Source organism: Zerene cesonia, chromosome 14 (genome assembly GCF_012273895.1).
Source record: "Zerene cesonia ecotype Mississippi chromosome 14, Zerene_cesonia_1.1, whole genome shotgun sequence".
In the NCBI taxonomy this organism is placed as follows: Eukaryota; Metazoa; Arthropoda; class Insecta; order Lepidoptera; family Pieridae; genus Zerene; species Zerene cesonia.
In genome coordinates this window covers 5,073,828-5,097,166 of record NC_052115.1, presented here as the reverse complement: position 1 = coordinate 5,097,166, position 23,339 = coordinate 5,073,828, and the positions used below count along the sequence as shown (strand labels likewise).

Below are 23,339 nucleotides of genomic sequence, written 5' to 3'. Positions count from 1 at the left end.
TGTCACAACCTGTCAATATGAAGATAAAATCGAAAGGAGAGCGCTGAGCGTCAAGTACGCATGTTGTAGGTACCTATATGACGCATGAATCTGATAAAGATATAATGAGACGTTATCATATCGGTTTGGGATTTATGTTTTTGAATAAAATACTTAGTGTAACTAAGTAGTAAGGGTAGTATGCGAAAATGAAATAAACATACATATATATACAAAAAAGCAACAAACTGAAAACTTTTCCTTTTCGGTAGTCACAAAACATAACAATTATTTTCAACTTCATCTTTACATTCGCACAACCCAATTACCCTATTTGTCTACATGCTTAGTAGGCAATATGCGCAATCTTTAATTTAATGAAAAACCTAGAAATTTATTTATTTCTTTATTTATTTATGCTTCATTGTTTTTAAATAATTACAAATTGAGACTAAACCTAGGCAACATTATTATAAGTGGCGGTCTTATCGCTAAATAGCGATTTCTTCCAGACAACCGGTTGCACTGAGAGACGTTAAAATAGCGGATAAAAGAAAGAAGAAAAGAGATATAAATTTATTGAAATCTAACAAAAAAAGCCTACTACAAGGGGGTATGAGGTAACCAATGGAGCGCAATTAACGTACACTAGCAGCCGTCAACGCATTCGCGGCACGCTCCGGCGACCGCACCGCGACACGCCGCTATAACCCCACTCGATAGCTTCCGTAGATTACTTACTTAATAGTTACCGAGTACGTCTTCTGCGTCGACTTGGAAGTGACGGTCCGGTTGATGAGTGGCGGTAATGTGTGTCAAGATATTTAGGTAATACCCGGATGTTGGTACTGATGTGTCCTTTATAAATAGAAAAAAATGGCTTGGGTTTATAGTATTCCAGTCCATCGATCGAATCCTTGTAAATAAATATACAGATTCTAGAATTTAAAGCCTACACTATAGATCTTCGATTACGGTAATTAATCGAGAATCAAGTTTATTTCTAACAATCTTTAGCTATTATATCGACAAAAATGAATTACTGAAAAAATTTATGGTATCAATTCCGATATCCTGTCAATGATATTTATAAAAAATAGCCATCATAATCAGAACATTCACACGCCTATAACTTGTAACACAAAAAACTATAATGAGGTATTATTACCATTGGATTAAAGTATCAGCGTCTACTCCAAAAGACATTTAGTATCGTAACATTGGAATAAATATGAGAGATTTATTTTAATATTATATTAATGAAAACTGTAGACCTAACCAAAAAATATTGACCTTGCGGAATATTAAATAACTATTAAATTATATTTTATACTACTTATTATGAAAATGAACGCTTTTATACTGCGTTTAGTTTTTATCGCTAGTAAAGGATCATAAAGCTGTCAGATTTATCATAACTGAGATTTTACACGTGTATCCCGGCTCAAGCTGCGAACACACGTACTAGCTGTCTACATATCCGACACAAAGGTGATTACTCGCTATTCATTTCGTTTTCGTATCATACGACACGTCCTTGAAATATGTATTCTTTCATCCCGTCTAAATATAAAATAGTGACCTCGACCGAGTGAATAAACCTATAATCGAAGGCGAGGCGCAGAGGCCCCTCCGCATAAATCAAGCTCCCCTCACTATGACGCCCGGCGGAGCCTTCAATTTGCCACATCCTTAAAATGACATACGAGAACAGCTCGCCTAACAAGTAACGCCGTCAACTCGCGCCTTTTCAAATTATACCCGTGTCTAATACGCGATAATTAGGCCGCGTTGCATTGCTGCTTCTAGAATATCTAGCTTGATACACCACTGCATATTTACGTGGTTTATTATGCTTATATAGATCTGTATATGTTTGATGGCATTATCTACTAAATAAAAAAGTTTAAATTTTTTAGACCACTACTCCTGAAATGACTACTGATTTGCATAACATGTGTGAAAGATTTCAAGCAGTGGTGGCTCAGTGGTGAGAACCTCGGACTTCAAAATCGATAAGTCGGGGTTCGAGACCGGACGAGCGTGCAGATAATAAATTGATTTTTCAATTTATCTGCACATGTGGATAACATCAGCACTGCTTAAAACTGTGAAGGAAAACATCGTGAGGAAACCGGCATGACCAAGAATCAAAAGTTCGACGACATGTGACATCTGCCAACCCGCACTTGTCCAGCGTGGTGGATTATGGCCTGAACCCTCATAGGATGCCTGTATCTCAGCAGTGCGAACATATATGGGCTGATAATGATGCTGATGATGATGTCAGAAAGATTTCAGGGTACGAGCCTACCGACATAATTAAACTTGCGTTCGTAGTTTTTTCCAAACGTTTTGAGTTTGAAATTTGAATTGTCCTATTATCAAACTAAATGAAAGAACAACACTAAAATTACAAGTATCAACGTAGGGCATTATGTTTCACGCTCTACCTTCTAAGACCCTCTAGTTAGTTGTATTGCCTAGCCTAGCCCATTCATCGATATGTCGATGCTCATCTATATTATAATCGGGTTATAGGGTTATCGATCTATCGAGTGCGTGTCCCGGTGAAAGCAATCAGGGCGGCGTCGTAGACAAACTGTCGGGGCGGCCCTTAATTGGCGGCTAAAGATTTATGCGGTACACCGCTCGTCATTCGGCGGTGGTTCTGTGCGACCGCACGACCGTGTTCAGCTCCCAGTGCTTTGCTTTTTCTATAAAACATTTGAGAACAAAAGTCCTAGACGGTTGTTCCGTTTCTGTATTGTGATACACATAATCGAACTGATGTTGGAGACGTAAGTACCTAAATTGTGTGAGTTTGCTCCGAAAAGATAACTTTTTATGTCGTTACTAAACTTTACTACTTATTGAAGGGTATTGATTGCTCTTTTACGCAATATCATTAGGACCAATGTGGCTAAAATTTTATATACAGATAAATTATCCCCTGATCAAACATATATATATATATATACAGATTGCTTTGTATTTGAATACGAAAATTAGTGTAGTGTTAAAATAAATAGTTACCATTGGGAATACAGCACACTTTTTTCAAAAACAGTGATATATAAAAGATTTTTAACAAATCATTTCACTGTGTCAGAATCATTCGGCTGCTCAAAAACAAATGTAGAGATTTTAAACATCCAACAAATAATGGGAATTTAAAATCGAAATCCCAATTGCATTTTTAAGCGCGTCATTCTTTAAAAAACAACTACACACGTACATTCCGTACTTTTTCATTCTCGTGGAAAAACAAACGCATTAAGTCATACATGTTTCTTTACAAGGGAAAATATGTATACGTTTCCATACTTCCATTGCACTAATTTAATTTCGCACGCATAGAAGCGAACAAAGTGTACTTTTAGTACATTATTACGAGGACAAGAATAGCGAAGTTAAATTGACAAAGAGGTTATTTTATCCTCTAATATTGCCATAGTATCCGGTAATAATACAGGTACAAGACGACCTAAATTAAATTTTTACTCTTTTCAGATGCTAGTGCTTTTCTAGACTAATGAAAATTCTTTGCACAATCATAAATAATTTGTTACGTTTTATTTGTTCGCTTCAGAGTTATTAAAAAAACCAAGCACATGTCACGCTGTGCCTGCGCTTTCCAACGTCGCAATATAAATAGTAACCATTGAATTGAAACATTAAATTACCTAAATTATATTTATTGTTTTATTTTTTTGTTTGCACCTTTACTATGCGTAAACCTTACATGGTCGTTCCTTTTTAAAGTTGACTGGTAGATATTTATTTTTAACATTAAGGTCGCCCATGTCACACTCACCATAGACCTTTGGTGTGTTGTGTAATTTCATTATTTTGTATTATTGAGTTGTACAATAAAGTACTCTAAGTATATTAAAGAAATAAACAACAGAATCCAAGTGAACACTATTATAAATCCTTTGTCATTTGAGTCGTATCACTGATTCGCGATATGTAACGTGGATCTATATAATAATTTAATTGGCTTCAAGGTTACAGATTATATCATCAATAACGGATATTGCATAATAAGAAATATCCGAACGTTCCCTATGTGCCGGAGTCAAATCATAACGTGCATATTGTAATAAAAAATTGCGACTTCTAGTCTTCAAATGTTGAATTGTTCATAATGTTTAAGTCGTTACCCCCTTTATAAAAACCTATGAAATTATTGCAGTGACCTCAGGATGAAAGATGTATTTACTGGAAGTTGGACGTATGTTACGCCCACTGAATCGAGCTTGTCGCTCGAAGAGGATTACTATCTCAGAGTCCGAGTATCTGCTAGTAAAATTACACTGAGACTGTGATCAAGCTAACTTCAATTAGCATAAACTCAAACGATGCAGTCCAATAAAAGGGTCGACCAAAACCAAAGGCAATGTCAACATTGCTGCTCCCCGGACCTACATTCGAAACAATAAAAAAATAATCACTTTTTAATACCCGCGCATTTTATACAAAAGCAATATATACTATATGCCACTTAGACGATCCAAAGGTCTCTGTAGACAACATCGGGTTGTTGTTGCGGGGCGCGGCGCGAGGGGGGGTTAAACTAACTCCCCTCCAGGGGTGAAGCGGTGCCGTTTTCAATTTGCTTTATTTGCGCTTGTTTTAATAGCTCTCTCCTTATTGCTTTCGCGGACCAGGCACCAAATTGCTTCGTGCCCGGACGCCTTTTGATTAAAGAGGCACACGGCAAGGAACTAGGCGTAAAAACAAAGTGCTCCAACTATTTGTACGAAAGTTCCGAGATGATCCCCCGAGAGGTATTAAGTATTGGATACGCACAGACGTGACTGTCTCCACTGTATTCGTTATCCAAATATTGTGACATCGATGCGCTGAGCAAGATTTATTTTTCATTTTTATTCGTCAGTACACACCTACGCTACACACGAAATATGTGTTGTTATATCACCATAAAGAATTATACACCAAAAATGGTAACAAAATACTACAATGTAAATAATTAATTTCAATTTTATTTTACTAAAATTAAAACACAAAAGTTGTATAAAATAAACGTAACCGTTTTTGTTGAAAGAGATTTTCAATACAAGCCTTGAATCATTGTGGTTATTATCCTCAATTTATTATAATAGCTTCAGAAAGTTTAAAACGAAACATTATCTGCCTGTATAATGTTTCTTTATAATGCCGCTAACAATGAATGGTAGGTAATTTAAAAAATTCACAACCTCGCTAACAAGTAATATTAAACAAGTAACTATATTTTCTATTTCATATTAAAAGGAATCTATGGAAGAATCAGTGTTTATGCAAACGTAATAAAACATGTGTAAACACGAAAACGTCAAATAATATCGACGTTTGAAGACAAACATTGAAATGCCGGTGAAATAACGAGCTCAATACAAACACTACGCATACACGACAAGTCTATTATTTGTTTAAATGTAAAAAAAAACTCCATATAGCTTTGACAATATTTCAAAATAATATGTTGAATTTGTTTATGAATAAATATACAATGTAGATAGGAGATGGTTTGAGCTGAAAGCATTCGTACTTTATACAAATGCACACTTATACCTCCGGGTATGGAAAATAAATTATTTAATTCGATCCTAAGGATAAAGAAATAAAACCATGAAATTATTGTAATGTCACCGACTCTTGATAAGTTTAAATAATATCATTCGGTTTAAAATGGATCAAAATATAGTTCAAAGCAGTCGGTTCGGTATTAAAAACAAAATTACCAATATATATATATACCATATAATTGCACTAATTTCAAATGTTTTTCAATTTTCATATAACTGACATGATATGTTTACAATATGAATACTAACCTCAAAAAACTTTTTTCAACAACAATGGTCCAGAGTGTTCGCAAAAATACAGTTTTTCACGTAAAACCTATTTTTTAATGCAAACGAAATCTGACCTATTACGATTGCATACGAGTGGATGGGCTTGACAAAATAGCGGTATAATTTGATGTACAATGGTTGGGACGCAAATGATGCCACCGTATCAATACACTAATTAATATCGACGCACACATGAACACTTTTCAATAAACACCCGACCTCAATGTGTGCCGGTTTGCGTACATTATTACGATTTGAAAGCCTTTTCAGGCCAATTTAACTGAGGGTTACTGCATGAACTAATTTGAGACGCGTTTATAGATGAGAAGACAATCGTTTATATTAATTAATAAATTATAAGCTTATTTTTCTTAAAAAAATCACAAATGGTTTACTATTTTACTTAATGGGTGTATTTTGGCTTGAATTATTGATATTTTTCTGTCGCCCGCGCAGCTCTAATTTTTAATTTATGGTACAAACTTTCATCCCCTATTATCCACTTGGGGGTAGAATTTATCAAAATCCTTTCTTAGCCTTAAACGTCATTACATCTATCTGCATGCCAAATTGCAGGCCGATCCGTCCAGTGGTGTAGGATGTGCGTTGATAGATCACTAATGTTAGTCAGTCAGCTTGATTTTAAATTTGTAAACCTTCGCAAACTTATGTCCAACGGTAAATTTTCATTTACGGTATTTAGCTTACAAATATTGATTTTAGTTATCGTTATAAGTTTATTTTAGTACACGGGTGCGAATTATAGGGCTTTTACCAAACTAACCAATACAAAAGGGCCTTCAAAAATTTCTGACTTTGATAAGTATTTTCTATTCTTTAACCGATTAAGAACTAGTAAGAAAGTTTCACAAACCTCAACCAGTGTCGCTTGGCGATGGCAGTATGGCAGCAAATAGCATCATACTGGTCGGCGATCCACACTATGAGGATGATGTAGAAAGCTGTCGTTGTATCGTTGAAGAACTCTGACATGATAGCTTCCATGCCTGTGAAAATAGACATAGGTTTCATAAAACACGCTTACTTAATGTAATTACTGTATTATCAATGAATATACAATATTTAAATCTAATCTGTCCGTTGAAAGTTGGTCAAAATCGAGTCTTAAGGAGTTAGTTACATTTACATTAGGTGAGGCTAATAAAAGTGTGTTAATAAGGAATGTTAATGGGCCACAATTGTTTAAAATTGAGTTTGACTGATAAGTGTTCATTTAATGATTACATAATATGAGTGTAGTTTTATTTGAGCATATCGAGGTGCTTTAAAAATTACAATAAAGACTTATAAATACCTATTCGCATACCTAATATTTATCTTATTATATATTTACGGATGTAAGTATATTAAATGATCGAATTTCTTTATACTATCGAAATATAGTTAGTAACGAAATTAAATAAATAAAAAAAAATGTAAAAAGACCAAGAATTAAGAAATGATATTTAATACAGTCTATTTAAATTTCAATATATGATAAAATATTAGTCCCCCTTCCTTAGACACATTTCTCTAATAAAAGAAAATCTGTTTCTCTTAAAGAAATATATAACTGCTCTCCCCGTTCTACCAAGACCACACGCTTCACTTCGATCCCTGTCATTATTTTGATCGACAGTACAAGATACTGCACATATGGATATTAATCAGATACAAGCGATACGCTACTGGTGCACGGCAATAAATCGCGACTCGTGTGATAGCGAGACTGGAGATCGGTGTCGGTGTCGGTAATGAAGTGTCGGCAATATTGCTCTTCTGTCCGATATTCGAGCACTGGTTATTAGAGGATAAGTGAAATGATATTCAGCTGCTTAAATAGTAACACTGAAGACGCCAAAAGCTCTAGGAGGTTGATCTATGATACGAAGTGGTACTACCAACTTTATTTATACTCTTTTACTTTACAAAGAAACTTATTTTAATAATTTTTAATATAAACAACTTTGATTACTATTTAAAAAGGAGTTACTGTTTTTTACTCACGATTATCTACAATATAAGCCTTTAAGATTTTATTTAGCTTGTTACATAATTTCGCGCTTAACAAATCTAACTTCAACCACTACTATCACTCGCTATGCGATAAAATCAAGAAGACAGCATTGAAATAAGCATAAGAAAAGCTAGCGCATATTAATCATATGCAAGCGCATCGTACATCGCCCGGTGCACCGCAATAAATCGCGGGTCACATGTGAGAGCGCCACTCGACACCAGTGTCGGATGTCGCTAATTAGTTGTCGACAATTACGCTCTAACGACCGAAATGTGAGCAGCGCCGCTTATTAACAGCTCCGAATGCAACTAACCTTGAATGAGTTTGGCAAGACTATCTTGAAAAGTAAATTACGTAGTGCTAAAGTCAAACATGTATTGCTTCGTCTGTTACATATCATTGGAAAATAAAAATAGAGCGTTTGTTTCTCGAGGGTACATAAAAATTAAAATTCAAGTTATTTATTTAATTCTTTAAATTATTGTAGTAAACAAAACAATTTTTGTCCAGATATAGCTTTCTTTTACTGGAAAAGTTTTTTTTTAATCGAATCGTACTGTTTTTAGTTGCGTAGATGTATCATACAATATTAAACTCTAGGTAAATGTTTACATTCTTATTTTAAATTCGTACGATATTACATTTAAATTCTACCATTTTGCACTTATTTTAACCAACAGTGGCTTCGCTGATAAACTCAGCGTCTGGCCATGAAGCCGTACCATAAAGACGAAATATGAAAACGCAACCTACTTGGATATAAAATGTTGTCGACTTGCAAAAATGATTGTTCACAAAGTTTTGCATTTATATACTTAACCTTATTGCGTTTAGTATAAAAACACATTTAACAATTATAGAGTTTCTATTTGTTATAAAGTATGATCAAATTTTAAATAAAAATATTAATTTTAAATAATAATAAAAAAATATGGCACAAATTTCGCCGACATGCTGCATATTAACCCGGCTCCAGCAAACACGAGTGCTGCACACCGCAGCGGTTCATTCAAACTTTCAGACAATTCGAATATGTCGTCGGCATAACTCAATATAACACCGACAACTGTCCGGCGCCGTTGCCTTATTTGCATTTTGATGAGGGCCGACACTGATACAATAAACACGTTAGGACGCGATCGGAAGCCGACACCCGACCTGGCTCCGGCGACGTTTAACCGGATCGCCCATAACTATGTTCGCCCAATTAATTCACACTTCGAATTACGCCCGCCGTTCATACGCCATGAATACAAAATAACTCGATTTTAGAATTTAGAATGTGAAGCCGAATTAATTGTTTCTAAGCTCCTCGGCTACATGACTGAAATTGTAATGAGGGTAAACAATAAAGCAAATGCCAGATGTAGATTGTTTATCAATCTGCTAGTATTAAGTCACGTCTCATGTTTTAGGGTACGCTGGTAACGGATCTTCTTTAGTCTTATTGTGTTTTGTTTTGTTTGACAGTGAACACGCGCTTTTCAACTTTCATGGAACTTACATTTCAGAATGTGTGAAAAACATATTTCTATTTCTTAAACCATATGCAATATGCAGTCACAATCGATCCGCACAGTTCTGCTACAAAATACGTTTAGATGCTATTGTAAAAAATTAAGTTATCTTCTCGCCCCTACTATCCAAGTATTATTTATTAACGTTAATATTATCCATCTGATCCACAACAACATTTAGACAAGCAATTAAACATCTCAATAATTTTGCATCGCATGATATTTCGCGCGTGCCGTTCACCCATCCAGGGCGATCTTCGTCTTGCGACGGAATTAAAATTAATAGCGGGCCGGCGGCACGTCGTCCTACCGGACCTTCCCGCCTGTAATTTGTTTACTCGTCTCGCTGCGGATTATGTCGCGTGCTTCCCTGAATTGTTAACTTCTTTGACTTTTTAACATACACCCAGAATGCATTAGGTAAATGCGCTAAACTACAGTGCGCTGTTGAGTTGCCGGTATTCCTGTAACTTTTTTTATTACTCATTTCACTGTGCATTAGCACACTAGCACCTTTATCTCGTTAGATGTTTGAACACAATTAAGCTTTCGAGTATATTTTAGCAAGAGAATACATTTTTTCATTCGTTGGTAAGAACACAGATTGGATACGAATAATTCAATTACTAATAGTACCAAAGATGTCAGAGAGGAGTTCAAATTAAATATATGCAGCATGAATTCTGCTGCAAATTAAACTAGTATTGCGTGTCAGAGATTTCAAGGCATGTAGAGCTCAGGAGCTGCCCGGAGCCAAGGTAAATGCACAAATTGTTACTCCTTACATCCCGAGGTTTAATCAAGGGGGACACCCGCCGCGCAGCCGCTTCCTTCAACTTGGCGCAAATTGAGAATAATGGATCCTACACTATTTAAGGATTTCCGTGGAAAAAGTCCGAGATTATTGTGCGCGTTTTGTTTAAAACGAATAATTTATCTTTGTAGAGGGATTTTAATTTTGATAAACATTAAGCGTGAACATTTTTGCTGAGTGATACTACGTGAAAAGTAATACGTAACTGAAACAAAATCAACCCTTCATTTTCCACTTTTAATAACCACTTTTGGTCAAATAATGTCATAATATAAATTCACAATCACAGTGAAAAGTTAAGGTGATTTGAGAATTCAACAAGGTTCATCCAGTTCGGTCACCAATCAAACCTCACTAATCTCAAACTACAATCGACATCGAAAACAAAAGCGCGCAAAGCAAATACAAGTCGGCTAGAGACGGCACCGGTATTAGCACACCCCGCGACGCTTATGTTTCGGCGCTAAGCCATGCATCGGAGATCCGTCTTTACGAGCTCGTTAGTGCCGGTAATCACGTTGCAGGAGCCGGATTACGCTTGTGCATTATTAGTGTTTTTATTGATTCACTCGGCTTCCGTCGTAAACTGAGATTATTATTCGCATCTCGCCCCGCGCCGTCACCCCGTCAACATTTCTGAGGGCTCATTTACATTGCGCCACTTTCCGTCGCAACGAATGTAGGAAAATAACGTGTCGATTGTGTATTAAAACTACATCCAATAGTTGCATCTTTATGTCATTTTAAGCATATATTCCTACTTTCATTAGTAAAATTGGATCTATTATAACGGAGCTATTTTCACCCGGTCTACAAGAGGGCAAGAGCAATGTAAACGAGCCCTGACTTGTTTGTTACTTAATCGCGACGATAACAAAATTTAACGACGGCTAGGTGACTGGCGAAATTCCGCTTCGATGTTTAGTGCTCATTCTATTTTCATTAACCATTTACCCACTTAATGATCCAAATCCTAAGGGAGTGATTCAATGACTTGGTGCCCCATAAAATTGAGTCTTAGCGTGACCTGAACACTTCATTGAAAAAAGTTAGTTTAACGTTGAATTAGGGTCATCGTTTAATTACGTTTTTCTTTCATCGTTGTTGACTTGTTTTATTCTAACTACAGTAGTAATTCTTTAAAATATATAACTATAATATATAAATAAGACATGTTATGCAAGTTCAAAAAAATATTCAAACATAAATTTCTTCACAACCGTAACCGTAACCATAATATAATCCATAGAACTTATACCTGCAAGATAAATCCAAATATCGGCCAGATTTAGCCGAGCCGAAGCTTGCAAGTGCCTCACAAAGATAATATAAGCCCTGTCAAGAGTCTATTATACGCTAGAAATGGCTAACTTAATATCCCTCAGAACGATCCACCGCAAGAACGTCATCTCATCGCAAATTTGTATCGACGGGACATATGCATGTTAATAAAGCCTATTGTGCCGCTCGTCTTGTCTCGATTCACCTTTGATGAACGCTTTTATCTGTATGGCCATCTAAATGGTCAAAGCGTATACCATCTTCATGCGAATTTGCTATTTAGTGTTTATAAAATTTTGTAATCGATTTTTAGTACACACAAATGTTTGATTATTTTATTTATAGCTTAGAAATAGCTATTGATATACTTGGTATACGTATAAATATTTAAGAACATCGTATAGATCGACTAGGTATATAATTTTTTTTTCTCTCAATGTAACCAAATCATTACCGGGATATATAAAGAAAATTCTTAACATAAACAGTGTTTAAGCATCACGCTATATACAGACGATTGTTCCATTCAGCCAACATAAATTTCATTAAATTTGAAGCCAAAATATTAGTAAGCCGTACAAGAGTTCCCCATTGATCCGTACTTCAACAAAGAAACAATTTCGACAAGGTCTACTTCCTGCAGCATAAGCCTAAACTTCTATATTATCGGTCACTAAGTAACTGACAATTTATTAAAATAAATTAATTTGATATCACAAGACTTTTCGGCTGATAGTGAAGAATTACACCCCAAATTGGATTCTTATTAACACCTTTAGGATAAATGACTCAATTTATTCTTGTGGTATTGAACTTATTTTAATTGATTTTAAGTCGTTTTAATGTAATAGTTACTTCTGTAAAACTTAAAAAATTAAAATATCACAGAGAGGAGAATCCCTAGTCATCTAAGACTTAGACATATATTATTTAATGAAAATCACATGTAACAAACAAGACTAACCCGAATCTAGCGACCTTTGTTAACAGAAGATCAAGAGGTTAATTTCGATAATCCTCATGATATTACCTAAAAGTGTACTCTCATTGCACCTACATAGGGATCATATCGCAACAAAACGCTCGTCAAGATGTAACAGATTTATTGTGCAGTAATGTATGGTTTTCGTGCATTCTCGATATAATTAATTATAATAAAATTGTACCCGCATATATTCTGCACATTTCGCATATTAAAATTCCGGAGGTAACAAGAAATTGTTATTCATGCCAAACTGCTATATTTATTATATTGAAACTGAATATCTTTTCATTATTAAATAAATACTTTAAAATCATTAACATATTCATGCACACTCACCCACATACACCTCCATGAGCCAAAATCATACAATGTAAATTATACTTTTTATTTATTGTTCTGTAATCATAAGTTTTTAGATGTAACATGTTAACGAACCACATATTAATAATATGAAATTTAAAGGGCAGTCACAACCTTCTGACATACAGGTAATAACCTAGTTCTAAGGTAGATGTTTCTTTATGGAGAACTTAATATTTGAAAAATGCTAATATTCTTTTTTATTTATTCTGCCTGCAAGACTATAACATCCTTAATATTTCGACCACAATAGGTTTCTTTAAAATTAGACAAAAATAAATAGAACTATATAAATTAAAGGTGATTTCGACTCAAATCTTAACGAGCACCTGGTTCAATTAGTCTGTAATAAAATGACACACACAGACGTAGTTGTTCAAACATAGCCTGTACGAAATAAAGTATTCTATGTAGGTACATAATCTACTCTTTTTATGCTTCAAGGGCAAAAGGTGTATATACTTTTTTTCACTTTTATAATATTATACATCGGCTTGTCTTGCGTTGGTAAATATAAATGATATCATTCTAAAACAAGATTGTATGAGGTGCGATTATTCGATCGATTATAATGAAGTTGTTTCATCCAGAGAAGTGCAGTGATACGCGATCGAAAGCGCCCAATATGCGAGCAGAAAAAGGCATCAAAAAAAGGTTCATAGATCACCCACGCCGGCGAGCTGGCGAGGTTTTCAGTTTAATTAAGGTGGGAGTTCAATAAACCGCATATAGCCGAAGTAGATCAGTGTGACGTACGTTCGGCCGACCCTGCATCGCTCCCGTGCCCCGCGGTCGAATCAACATTTGCCGTCGGATCGAATTACCGCGGCACCGCGTCAACGTAACGTAATTGTTCCAACGTCGGTCCGCCGGCGTGCCTTTTTATTCCTCGCCGGGGAAAAATGCAAAATCTGCCACTAATTCAATGTCCCCACATTTTAACGTTCACGACTATTCGTCTGCTGTCAACTTCCGAACCGAATTTTGTCGGGCGACAGCGATGAAATTATACCGCGAAAAAGTGTGCTATATAGCTTTATTGGGAGGGAATTTTGCGTGTTAATTAATTTGTATCCTTTATGCAGTGACGCGACGTAGCACTGCTTTTGATAGGATAACATTTCATAGTGTGAACCACGTGGCGTCGATTTACCGACATTATATGCAAAGCTAACAATTGATCAATTCCCGAAGTTGACTGCATCATAATATGTTGTCTGAGAAATAAGTAAATGAGTGAACATGGAGCATGAGCATACATCAAGCGATGAATACATCAAACACATCCATACACCGTCCATTCGTGCAAGTGTTCGCCACGAGCCATTGAACACCATTCGACGCGGAAACAGATACAACAAATGTAGAGAAACACTCACATCGAGACGAAAACACTCCCACCAATTGCGGGATATGAAGAGATGCAAACGTATCGACTGAAAATCGATACGGCTTGCCGGTCGCTACCGATATTGTTTATTTTCTTCGTATTTCATAAAACGATGCATTTCTATTTTGATTTTCATTCAATTATAAGTGTGATAAATTATTGTAACCTTCTATGAGTCTAAACAATGAATGCGTATCATTATTTACCTAAGATGCATTTATTTGTGTGCCTTGCAAATATCAAAATTACAATTGTGCATTACTTAATTTCATAACGAACTTTTATTTGATACAAGGTCTTTGGAAAATTCCAATGACGACGAATGAGTCATATTAGATTATCATCATATAAAATGCAAACTGTGGTTCACGTTTTCCTTTCATACTTACCATACATGTTTATAAGTTCTACTTTTTAAATTAAAAAAAAAGAACTATAATAACACAAATACCAGTGGGACAGGAAACTTATAACGTTCATATTGGATCTATGAAAGAATCAAAGTAACGTATTATACGCATTTCGAAATGAAAAACAAGTGGAAAATCGCATGGGAGAGAAGTCCAAGCAATATTGCAGAATTCGATTTAAACTCCACCTCAATACAAAGTATGGCAAACAAAATGAATTGAAGTTAAAATTTTACTCGATTATATAATAAGCATTCGATTATATTCGTGTTAAAGTTTTAAACACCAGATTTTATAAGAAACTTATATAATTCAAATCAATCAACACCTACATCACAAAATGGCGCAGAATTGATTCTCGTACTCACTGCCTAATATCGTTTTAAACCTAAATAATTCACATGCATCAACATCTACATTGAATAACGTTTTATACTGCGCGTAAAGAGATTTAAAAGTAATGTTATTGGTGGCATCAGAAAAAATAATGTTAAAAATCGTTTTAAAATTAAAATAATTCTCCATCCTCGGCTCAGTGCGAATTTTATTCGATCGCACATTATTTTACATTTTACAAACAACAAAATAAACGCACATTACACGCACGAAATACACAACACACTTTACATAACCTTTTATTAATACAAAAAATTATAAATCTCACTTCATTGTCACCAAAAATTACGACCAAAATTTTCCGAGAGCGCCAAGAATAGAAAGCCGGAACCATATCTGTTCCCTATTTGCTACATGAGTACGGCGTCATATAATCAAAAGTTGTACGGGGGAACACCGGTCGCTTCCTGTCGACACGGATGTTGCCAATTTACACAAACTGACTTAATTCTTCAATACCCAACCCCACTTAGGAGCTTTGAAGCGTAATTGACGCTTCACTGCATTATATTATGCTTCATTTTGCTGAGGCTTTGACGGAGCTTAACCGGAACATTGATATCGTCTTAGCCGATAAAGGCGTTAATTATAGACTCGATTCTGTCAGTAAATTAATGATAAACATATCCTGCTGGGGTCGGTATTGTCAAGGTTTGGCTCTCTTTTTGTATTTAAATGTGTTTATTATATTAATTTGGGCTAAGGAGTGAGACTTAAAAATTGAGTGAGACTTAAAAATTTTTACACAAGGCATAGAGGACGAATAAATTTTTCATTAATTTTATTCACATAATATCCTTATTAAGATGAACAACGGAGCGACAAACGTATGAACGGTATGAATACATCACCTTATTTACAGATTTCAAGCATCTGGTAAAGGTACTAAACATAAAACTAATCAAACAACCAAACAAACTATATCTGAACAACAATAAAATGTCATGCAAATCGATCTGTTTGACTTGACCTCTCTCGATTTCAGTCTAATTACCCCTCCGGGCGACGCCCGATGCGTTCTTCGTTAACTCCGCTATGATCAAACTACATTCAGCTCGCGGTCAAAGTATCTACGGAAATCGATTCATTTGTTTGATATTAGATTTAAGTAGATATTTGTTTGTACCAATGGGATTAAGTTTTAATGACTTCGGAGATTTTATGTTGAGCAATAAGCCCGCATACCTTGTACGCACATAGATTTGCAATTTGTATCGGTATCGATATTTCTTCGTCTTGATAATATTAGTTACCGTTAACATAATATTGCGAATGTTTTGAAAGTTACTATCAAAAATAGCTGTTTATAAACAAAACTAAATGATCCTATTTTTTCATAAAAAATTAAAATTCGTAAAGGCGCTTATTTGCTTACCATAAAACAAAATAATGCCTTAATAATTGAATACATTTCATATGCATAAACCAGATACAAAAGATAGTTAATTTCAAAATGAGCAAAAACTTGTTGAATGTTTCGGACAGTGCACTAGTCGGCGAGGGCGTCAAAGGGCGAAAAGAAAGAGCAGTTATTTCTCAATCTTTTGCTAGGCGGGCGCATCTCATCTGTACACCGCTCGGGGGAGTGAATGTTCCATCTAATTAACCTTATCATAAAGCGCCGCTATTGCCTTGTTGCCTCCAGTAAGGAAATCGGAAACATGTAATCCCCGTGAACATCTTTCTGGTTCATTTTTTAAAGTTTACGTTATAATAAATTAATTTTCTAACTTCCGTTATTACTAACTGAAATTCAAAACGGGAAATCATTTAATTTATTTACTACTTATTACATTAAGCCTTAACTTCCACATACTGCGACAAAAATAATAAAAGAACGGTGACCTAAATTACTCCATATACAGTATGAGTATCATGTAAGTTGTATCAAAGTGCAAAACACTTAGCAAGATTAAGTCGGCAGCTTTACACCTCGACACGTGAGTGCACCGGACTTTACACCCGTCCTCACTAAATCTACACACCCATCCGCACGTGGCGATGATCGAATAAAACTCGATTTATGAACTATCGCTCTGTACTAGATTAAACAATTGTAACCACCGTAGGCTACATGCTACGGGGCTACGACGTAGAGGTGCTACGACTGTGTTCATGTATCTAAAGGTACAGGTTGTAATAATAATATAAATAACATAATTATTTTTAACAAATACTATAATAATTAATACGGTTAAAATATTTCAATGTGACATATATTATATCAATGATTTTGCCCCAAAATATTTGAATGATTTGAATTATGATTTTTAAGCACAATATTAGGAAAAAATATAAGTTAATACGATGATAAAGACACTAAACATAAGTCTGCAATCGATCGCATAGAGAGCTTAAGGGCGAAGTTCGATCTGATATAAAATTGATCGTCTGAAAGTTTCTATCAGCAGTGGATTAATACTAAATGGGATATGAATCTAGTAAAGTGTACCAAATAAGCAGTTAAGAAAAAGTATTTTTAGCCAACGTTATTTTTATAAAAAATACGATATTCCTCTTACTCATTACTAAATATGTCTCATTTCAGAATTAATCATATTTTAAAATTTACATAAAGCATTATCGTATTACGTATACACAATGTTGTAGAGTGCATCAATATTTTCCAATAACAAAGCCTCGAAACCGTATCTAACAGCTTATAACTTTGCCTAACTCCCATTGAACCATCTCAATCGGAACGATTGCAGAGCACACAATGTACAGTGAGGTTCGTTATGATTGCACAAATTCCGAGGAAATAATAAAAGTATCAGTAGCACCCGACTGCACTCGAAGCATTGGCTGGCGACAGCGAACAATCACCAACTTCGCGAAACTCGCACCCCCAGTTCTTACTAGACACTAACTTATTACAAACTCACTTCAACATTCAATTTATAAGAAGCTTAAGAAGTAATATCGCGTTAGTTATTGAACTATGATTGACCTTCGATACGTTATATGAACTCTTGATGCGATTTTGGTGTTATTATTTTTATACAAAAGACGAAAAAACAACGTTTGTAACAAAAACATTTTGCATTTTATTTGGTTGAATAACGTGCAAATGGTTTATGATTTATTATTGAACAAAACTACATACATATAAATAATAACATTTCATGAAAGGTAAAATAAAAAACCTTTCCCCTGCCAAGCCCTACCTCTTCATAAAACAAATCTTAATACAGGTGAAACGATTGTCTCAAATAAAAATAGATAATTCAACTCCGTGCTACATTTACGAGTGCAGTAAACACGTGGCCGAGTGGATTAGGTGTACGTGACCAGCAGGGCGCGATGTGACGCCAAATTACATTTCATGGTGCAACATGGCAATAAAAAATCCTCTTGCAGTAATTTTCAGAGTGCTTGGAGCACATGTCTGCGGCTAATATTGTATAAATAGCAATTATAGCACAGTATAATTAAGAGAGTAATACATTTGGAAGATAATTTATATTATATCGTAATATTGGTATGGGTGATATAACCCCGTTGAATTAAACTTCTCTCAGACGCAGTTCAATATTCTCAAAGTACCGGCGCGTAAGTTATTAAAAAAATATTCAACTTTAGGTAAAAAATGTTTCGCAAAACAATATTGCCGTTCGATTAACCGTCGAAAAATGTCGAAACGAAACTGCATTATATAGTACAGTGACAGCAAATTGAATGAGGTAGGCGCGGCGTACTGTTTACGTGGCTCATCAATCACCCGTATGGATTTCATTTTAATGCGACGTCATCGCCTAGCGGCCGCCGCGTCATGGCGCTGCCATCCATCTATTGTTTCAAAACCTCACGACACGGGTTTCGGCACATAATTAGCTAGGACTATGACATGTTCTGTATGAGACCTGTTTAGTTTGAACGGGTATAACGAGCATGTTATAAGAAAGTGTCATAAGAATAGGACTGGATGTAATTATTTCGTTCAAGTAGCTCTATAAATAAAAAACGAACCACCCGTTTCCAACTATGAGAGTATTGTATACATATAAATACATTAATTACAATTTTACAAAGCAAATATTCAACACCCAATTATTCGCGCTACAAAAACTGAAACTCAAACCACAAAGGCGTATGACGAAATTATTTAAAAAAGGAAACGCACATATAGCTACTAAAAAAGTGGTCATTAAAATCGGGGAAACACACTCGTTTTTGGAGGGGAAATTGAAAATTCATTCAACGGTTGTTAACATGGACCGTTTTGAAGAACGGTAAGGAACGGCCAGTAACAGATACGCCAAATTAATTCCCCATTTGTTACGGAACACCTAGGGGGGGCAGTAATCCATGCTCCCGTGCTCCATTGTCGAGCCCGGCCCAGGCTTAAGAGCCCGCTTCGGTACGGGAAGCTACACATATTTTACAAATTAATAACCAATCAAAGGGACGGAGTTTACGAATAAATTCCACTTGTTTCTTTATATTTAATAATATCACCGTCACCGTATATTTATCCTACTATTTAATATTATAAATGCGAAAGTTTGTAAGGATGTGTGTGTGTTTGTTGCTCTTACACGCAAAAACTACTGACCCGATTGCAATGAAATTTGTTACGTAGACAGCTGGACAACTAGAATATAATAGGCAACTTTTTATCCCGATATTCCGGATATATGGACTTACGCAGGTGAAACCGCGGGGCACAACTAGTTATTTAATAATGATGGAATATGTCATCTGATATAAATTAATTTGCAATTTAATAAATATTATAATTTAAATAGTATAAGCGATATTAAAAATATTTTAATATCAATGTGTTGCGTGTGTGTGTAATTCCACATCTATAACAAATTGTCATGTAAATTAACCACCAAAATGTATTTACTTTATGCCAAAACACTGCCGAAAAGACCGATAAATAAACTTACAAATGTTGTGCAACACGTAAACAAATCGGAATCATGCCTTGTACAATTGCGCTGGGATTACGCGATTGATACATTATAACCCGGCACGCCCGGCAAATACACAGAATTATGCGATATTTACCAGTTTTACAATTATTCATGATTCCGTCACTATGTGTAGTGGTATTTATATATTGAACAAGGAATCAAATTCAGTGTATACGGGGCAGAGGCGCACTCCGTTTGATTGGGCATTGTTTCATGAAAGCCGGCGCTAATACGGTGTGCAGTGTATGCGATGCGAATCCAATTTTCGGCGGCGAGCCGTGAGCTCTGCGTATCCAGTGCTATCTATTAGTATTCAGGATCCGCTTCCCCGTGCGTGCGTGCCCGTTGCGAACGTGATGCTATGTGAGAGCAAACAAAAACACGACAACTGAAATAAGCCTGTCTGATGCTGCATCACCTTCGCTCCGCTGTTATTATTTTTGCGCGATGAAATGCCAACCCTGTTTGTTTTACTTTGAGATGTCCCTGTTGACTTTGTTCGTAATCCCAGTATGGAATAGGCTACTCCTAGTTGGAAAAAGCAAAGAGAAATCGTATGAAAGAGAACAGATGAAAAATTTAATCTGAAGCTAGGGTAATTGAAATGTCTTCGAATTCATGGGACAGTCGAGTAGATAATAGAGATTAATAAAAGTGCCGAAGTCGATGTTGAACAGATTGAAAGTAATCGTCAACGATTTTTTTCAACTTCAGCGAAAGCGGGTAAAGATAACGTCTCAGAAATTTTCTTAGCTATAACGAATGCTATTTTTCGTTCAAATTTTAAAATTAAATACCCTTCAAACATGAGATTGATTTAATATTCACTATTTATTGTATTTAACAATACGTGATTTGACGATTTTCTCAATAAGAGATATTTAATGAATAAAGAAATATTGCGAATACATAAATCAAAAAAGATCTTTAAAGAAAAAAGAACCACATCCTAATAATTTGACAAGATAAAAAAAAACCTTCGTCAAAATGGAAAAATATTTTAAGGAATGCGTTTTGACAAATATAAACAAATAATCGTTACCAGTTTACATTAAAAGATGTTTCTTATAACGAACGGTTACAAGAAACTAACATTGTCTTATAAGAGTCAAACGGTTATAAACTCGATAAACGGAAGGCAGATATCATACAACTTTTATGGCCCTCCATCAAACTAATATTAAGGAGCATAGCTATACATTCGTCACTGCGGTTTTATTCGAGTTGTCAGAAGCCGTAGGACTCCGTAGCGATATTAATCAGACATGCAATGCGGGCGCACACACGCTCAACTTTCAAGATTAGAATTTCAGCTCGTAACAATAATTGAGTCAGCAACTTTACTGTGCAAGTTATTGGACAAGATGAATTTGTTGCCGTGCTCCCAAATATTCGGATTTCATCCAGGAGAGATGTGGCTTCGTACAATTCCTGCAGACTAATATATCGGATCTATTTTCATATCCAACATGAAACTCACAAATCAAACTGTATGCATATGTAGATAATATAGCATGTTGGTTATATGTTCTGAAGTCATATCATCTACAAGGGACATTTAAAAAGTATACACGAGGGACATAACTTATAAGATATCGTAAATAATTCCATTTCTTGGAAATAGTGACACTGTTTAGAACTAAAAGGTTATTAATGATATTCCCACTGGACACGAAGAGCTGACATTTGGTTCAGACCCGACAGACAGAACTTTTGTATATTTGTTAATCTAGTAATTTTCCTTTTTCTTTTCCATCTTAGAGTTTTGGGGTCTTAAATGTTTACCTTATATACGTTTTTATTTATTGTTTACTTTACATATATACCAGAACAGCGAGAGAAAGAAAAACAAAATAATATAAGAAATTACATAGGCGGAAGCTATTTGTGAATAGGCGACCTTATTGCTAAAAAGTAATCTCTTCCAGGCAATCCCACTGGCAAGGAATATCCACGCGAGGGCGTCAATAAATAATATAATAAGACATAATACACACATAAACTAATATAATAGCATAAACAGAATGCAATATAAAACACGACAACTGATCATGTGAATAATAACATTTTGAATATTGTATAAATTGTGGTAGAGATGTGTAGTTATTGTATATTATAAAAAAGTGTAACTTGGAATTTAGATGAAATAGTGTTTTGTTGTCTTGTAATTTGAAACAGTAATTCACTACTCGTGTTAAAACAGACAGGTTAAAATAATACTACATCTTTGTTGTTTTGTGTAAGATATTCCTGCAGTCAATTGATAAACACGAATTCGTGACTAAAATCTTGTATTTCGTTTGTTATGGTATATTTTATGTGTGTCAATATTGTAATAAGGCTTGAAAGTTATAGAGGCTACTGTTTACCGCGATGAAACATATCATTCTCATGGGAATTTCCTAAGACCACGCAAGCAAAGCCAGTACCATTCGTATGTATAGATTTTCTTGACTAAAGGACACTTATCCTTCATCTGAGCAACGATATACTTGATAAGATAAATCTTACAATCAGTACAAGTCCACTCCGCGGTATACGCAAAGATCTAGCAACAGATTGCCACAAGCTCATTTCTTGCGACATTCCGTAACAAGGCACAAACGAAATGGAGCGAACGGAATTCACTTAAAATAGGTCAAAAGTATTTGTCGAACATGAGCACAAGGAACTCGTAGTGGGCGGAATTGGCGTCTGCTTGACGCAACAGGCGCCCCGCCCAGTAAGCAACAGGCGACGCCCGTACTTGTTGAATCGACTGACCTACTAACGTCGCGATAAGACGCCCGACACACCAAATTATCGGTCTATACAAATCGCCAAATGGAACGGATACGACGCGATCTCAGATAAATTACATTGAGCGCCGGCCGTGAGTCGCCCGAGCGTCGGACAACTGCGATGGAAGCCCCTGTATGATATTTTACGCGGAAAGAGGTTATTTCCAAGCGATGTACGATATACCGTGTCGAAAGATATTTAAGAGAAAGTATAAATATCAGTTTATGATTACGTACATGTGTGATTGAAACCTTTGTCAAACACATAACTAAAGATTACATTGAAAGTTAAAAATTTATAACACCGACAAAGTGTACGGTCCTGACACCAAAAAAATCAACATAATACACACATATACTCCTATAAATACATAACAATACCTCACCTATGAGTCACCCAGGGCAAATTATTTCAGAATTCACGTACCTACATACATCGTAAAATGCTCGAACATGGTTAGTTTCATAATAAGCTCTGATGTATAGTAAAGTTCGTTTTCAATGCGAAAACGGTATTCATATAGCGAGACTAAGAGGAAGCAGAGCTCCTTTGCACACTAAGTATGGCTTCGTTCCCCACTAATGTTGTATTTGCTACGTTCATAATGACAGAGCACGGCG

At 35.4% G+C, this 23,339-nt stretch overlaps 1 protein-coding gene across 2 annotated transcripts in view; it reads right to left on the bottom strand.

The window, feature by feature from the left end:
* Positions 1-23,339, bottom strand: part of LOC119831659 (membralin) — an 82,885-nt gene that overhangs the window by 33,775 nt on the left and 25,771 nt on the right. For both annotated transcript variants that reach the window (XM_038355104.1, XM_038355105.1), the window contains exon 9: positions 6,718-6,850. In XM_038355104.1, coding sequence (XP_038211032.1) covers positions 6,718-6,850 — 133 coding nt within the window. The remainder of the gene's footprint in view (positions 1-6,717; positions 6,851-23,339) is intronic.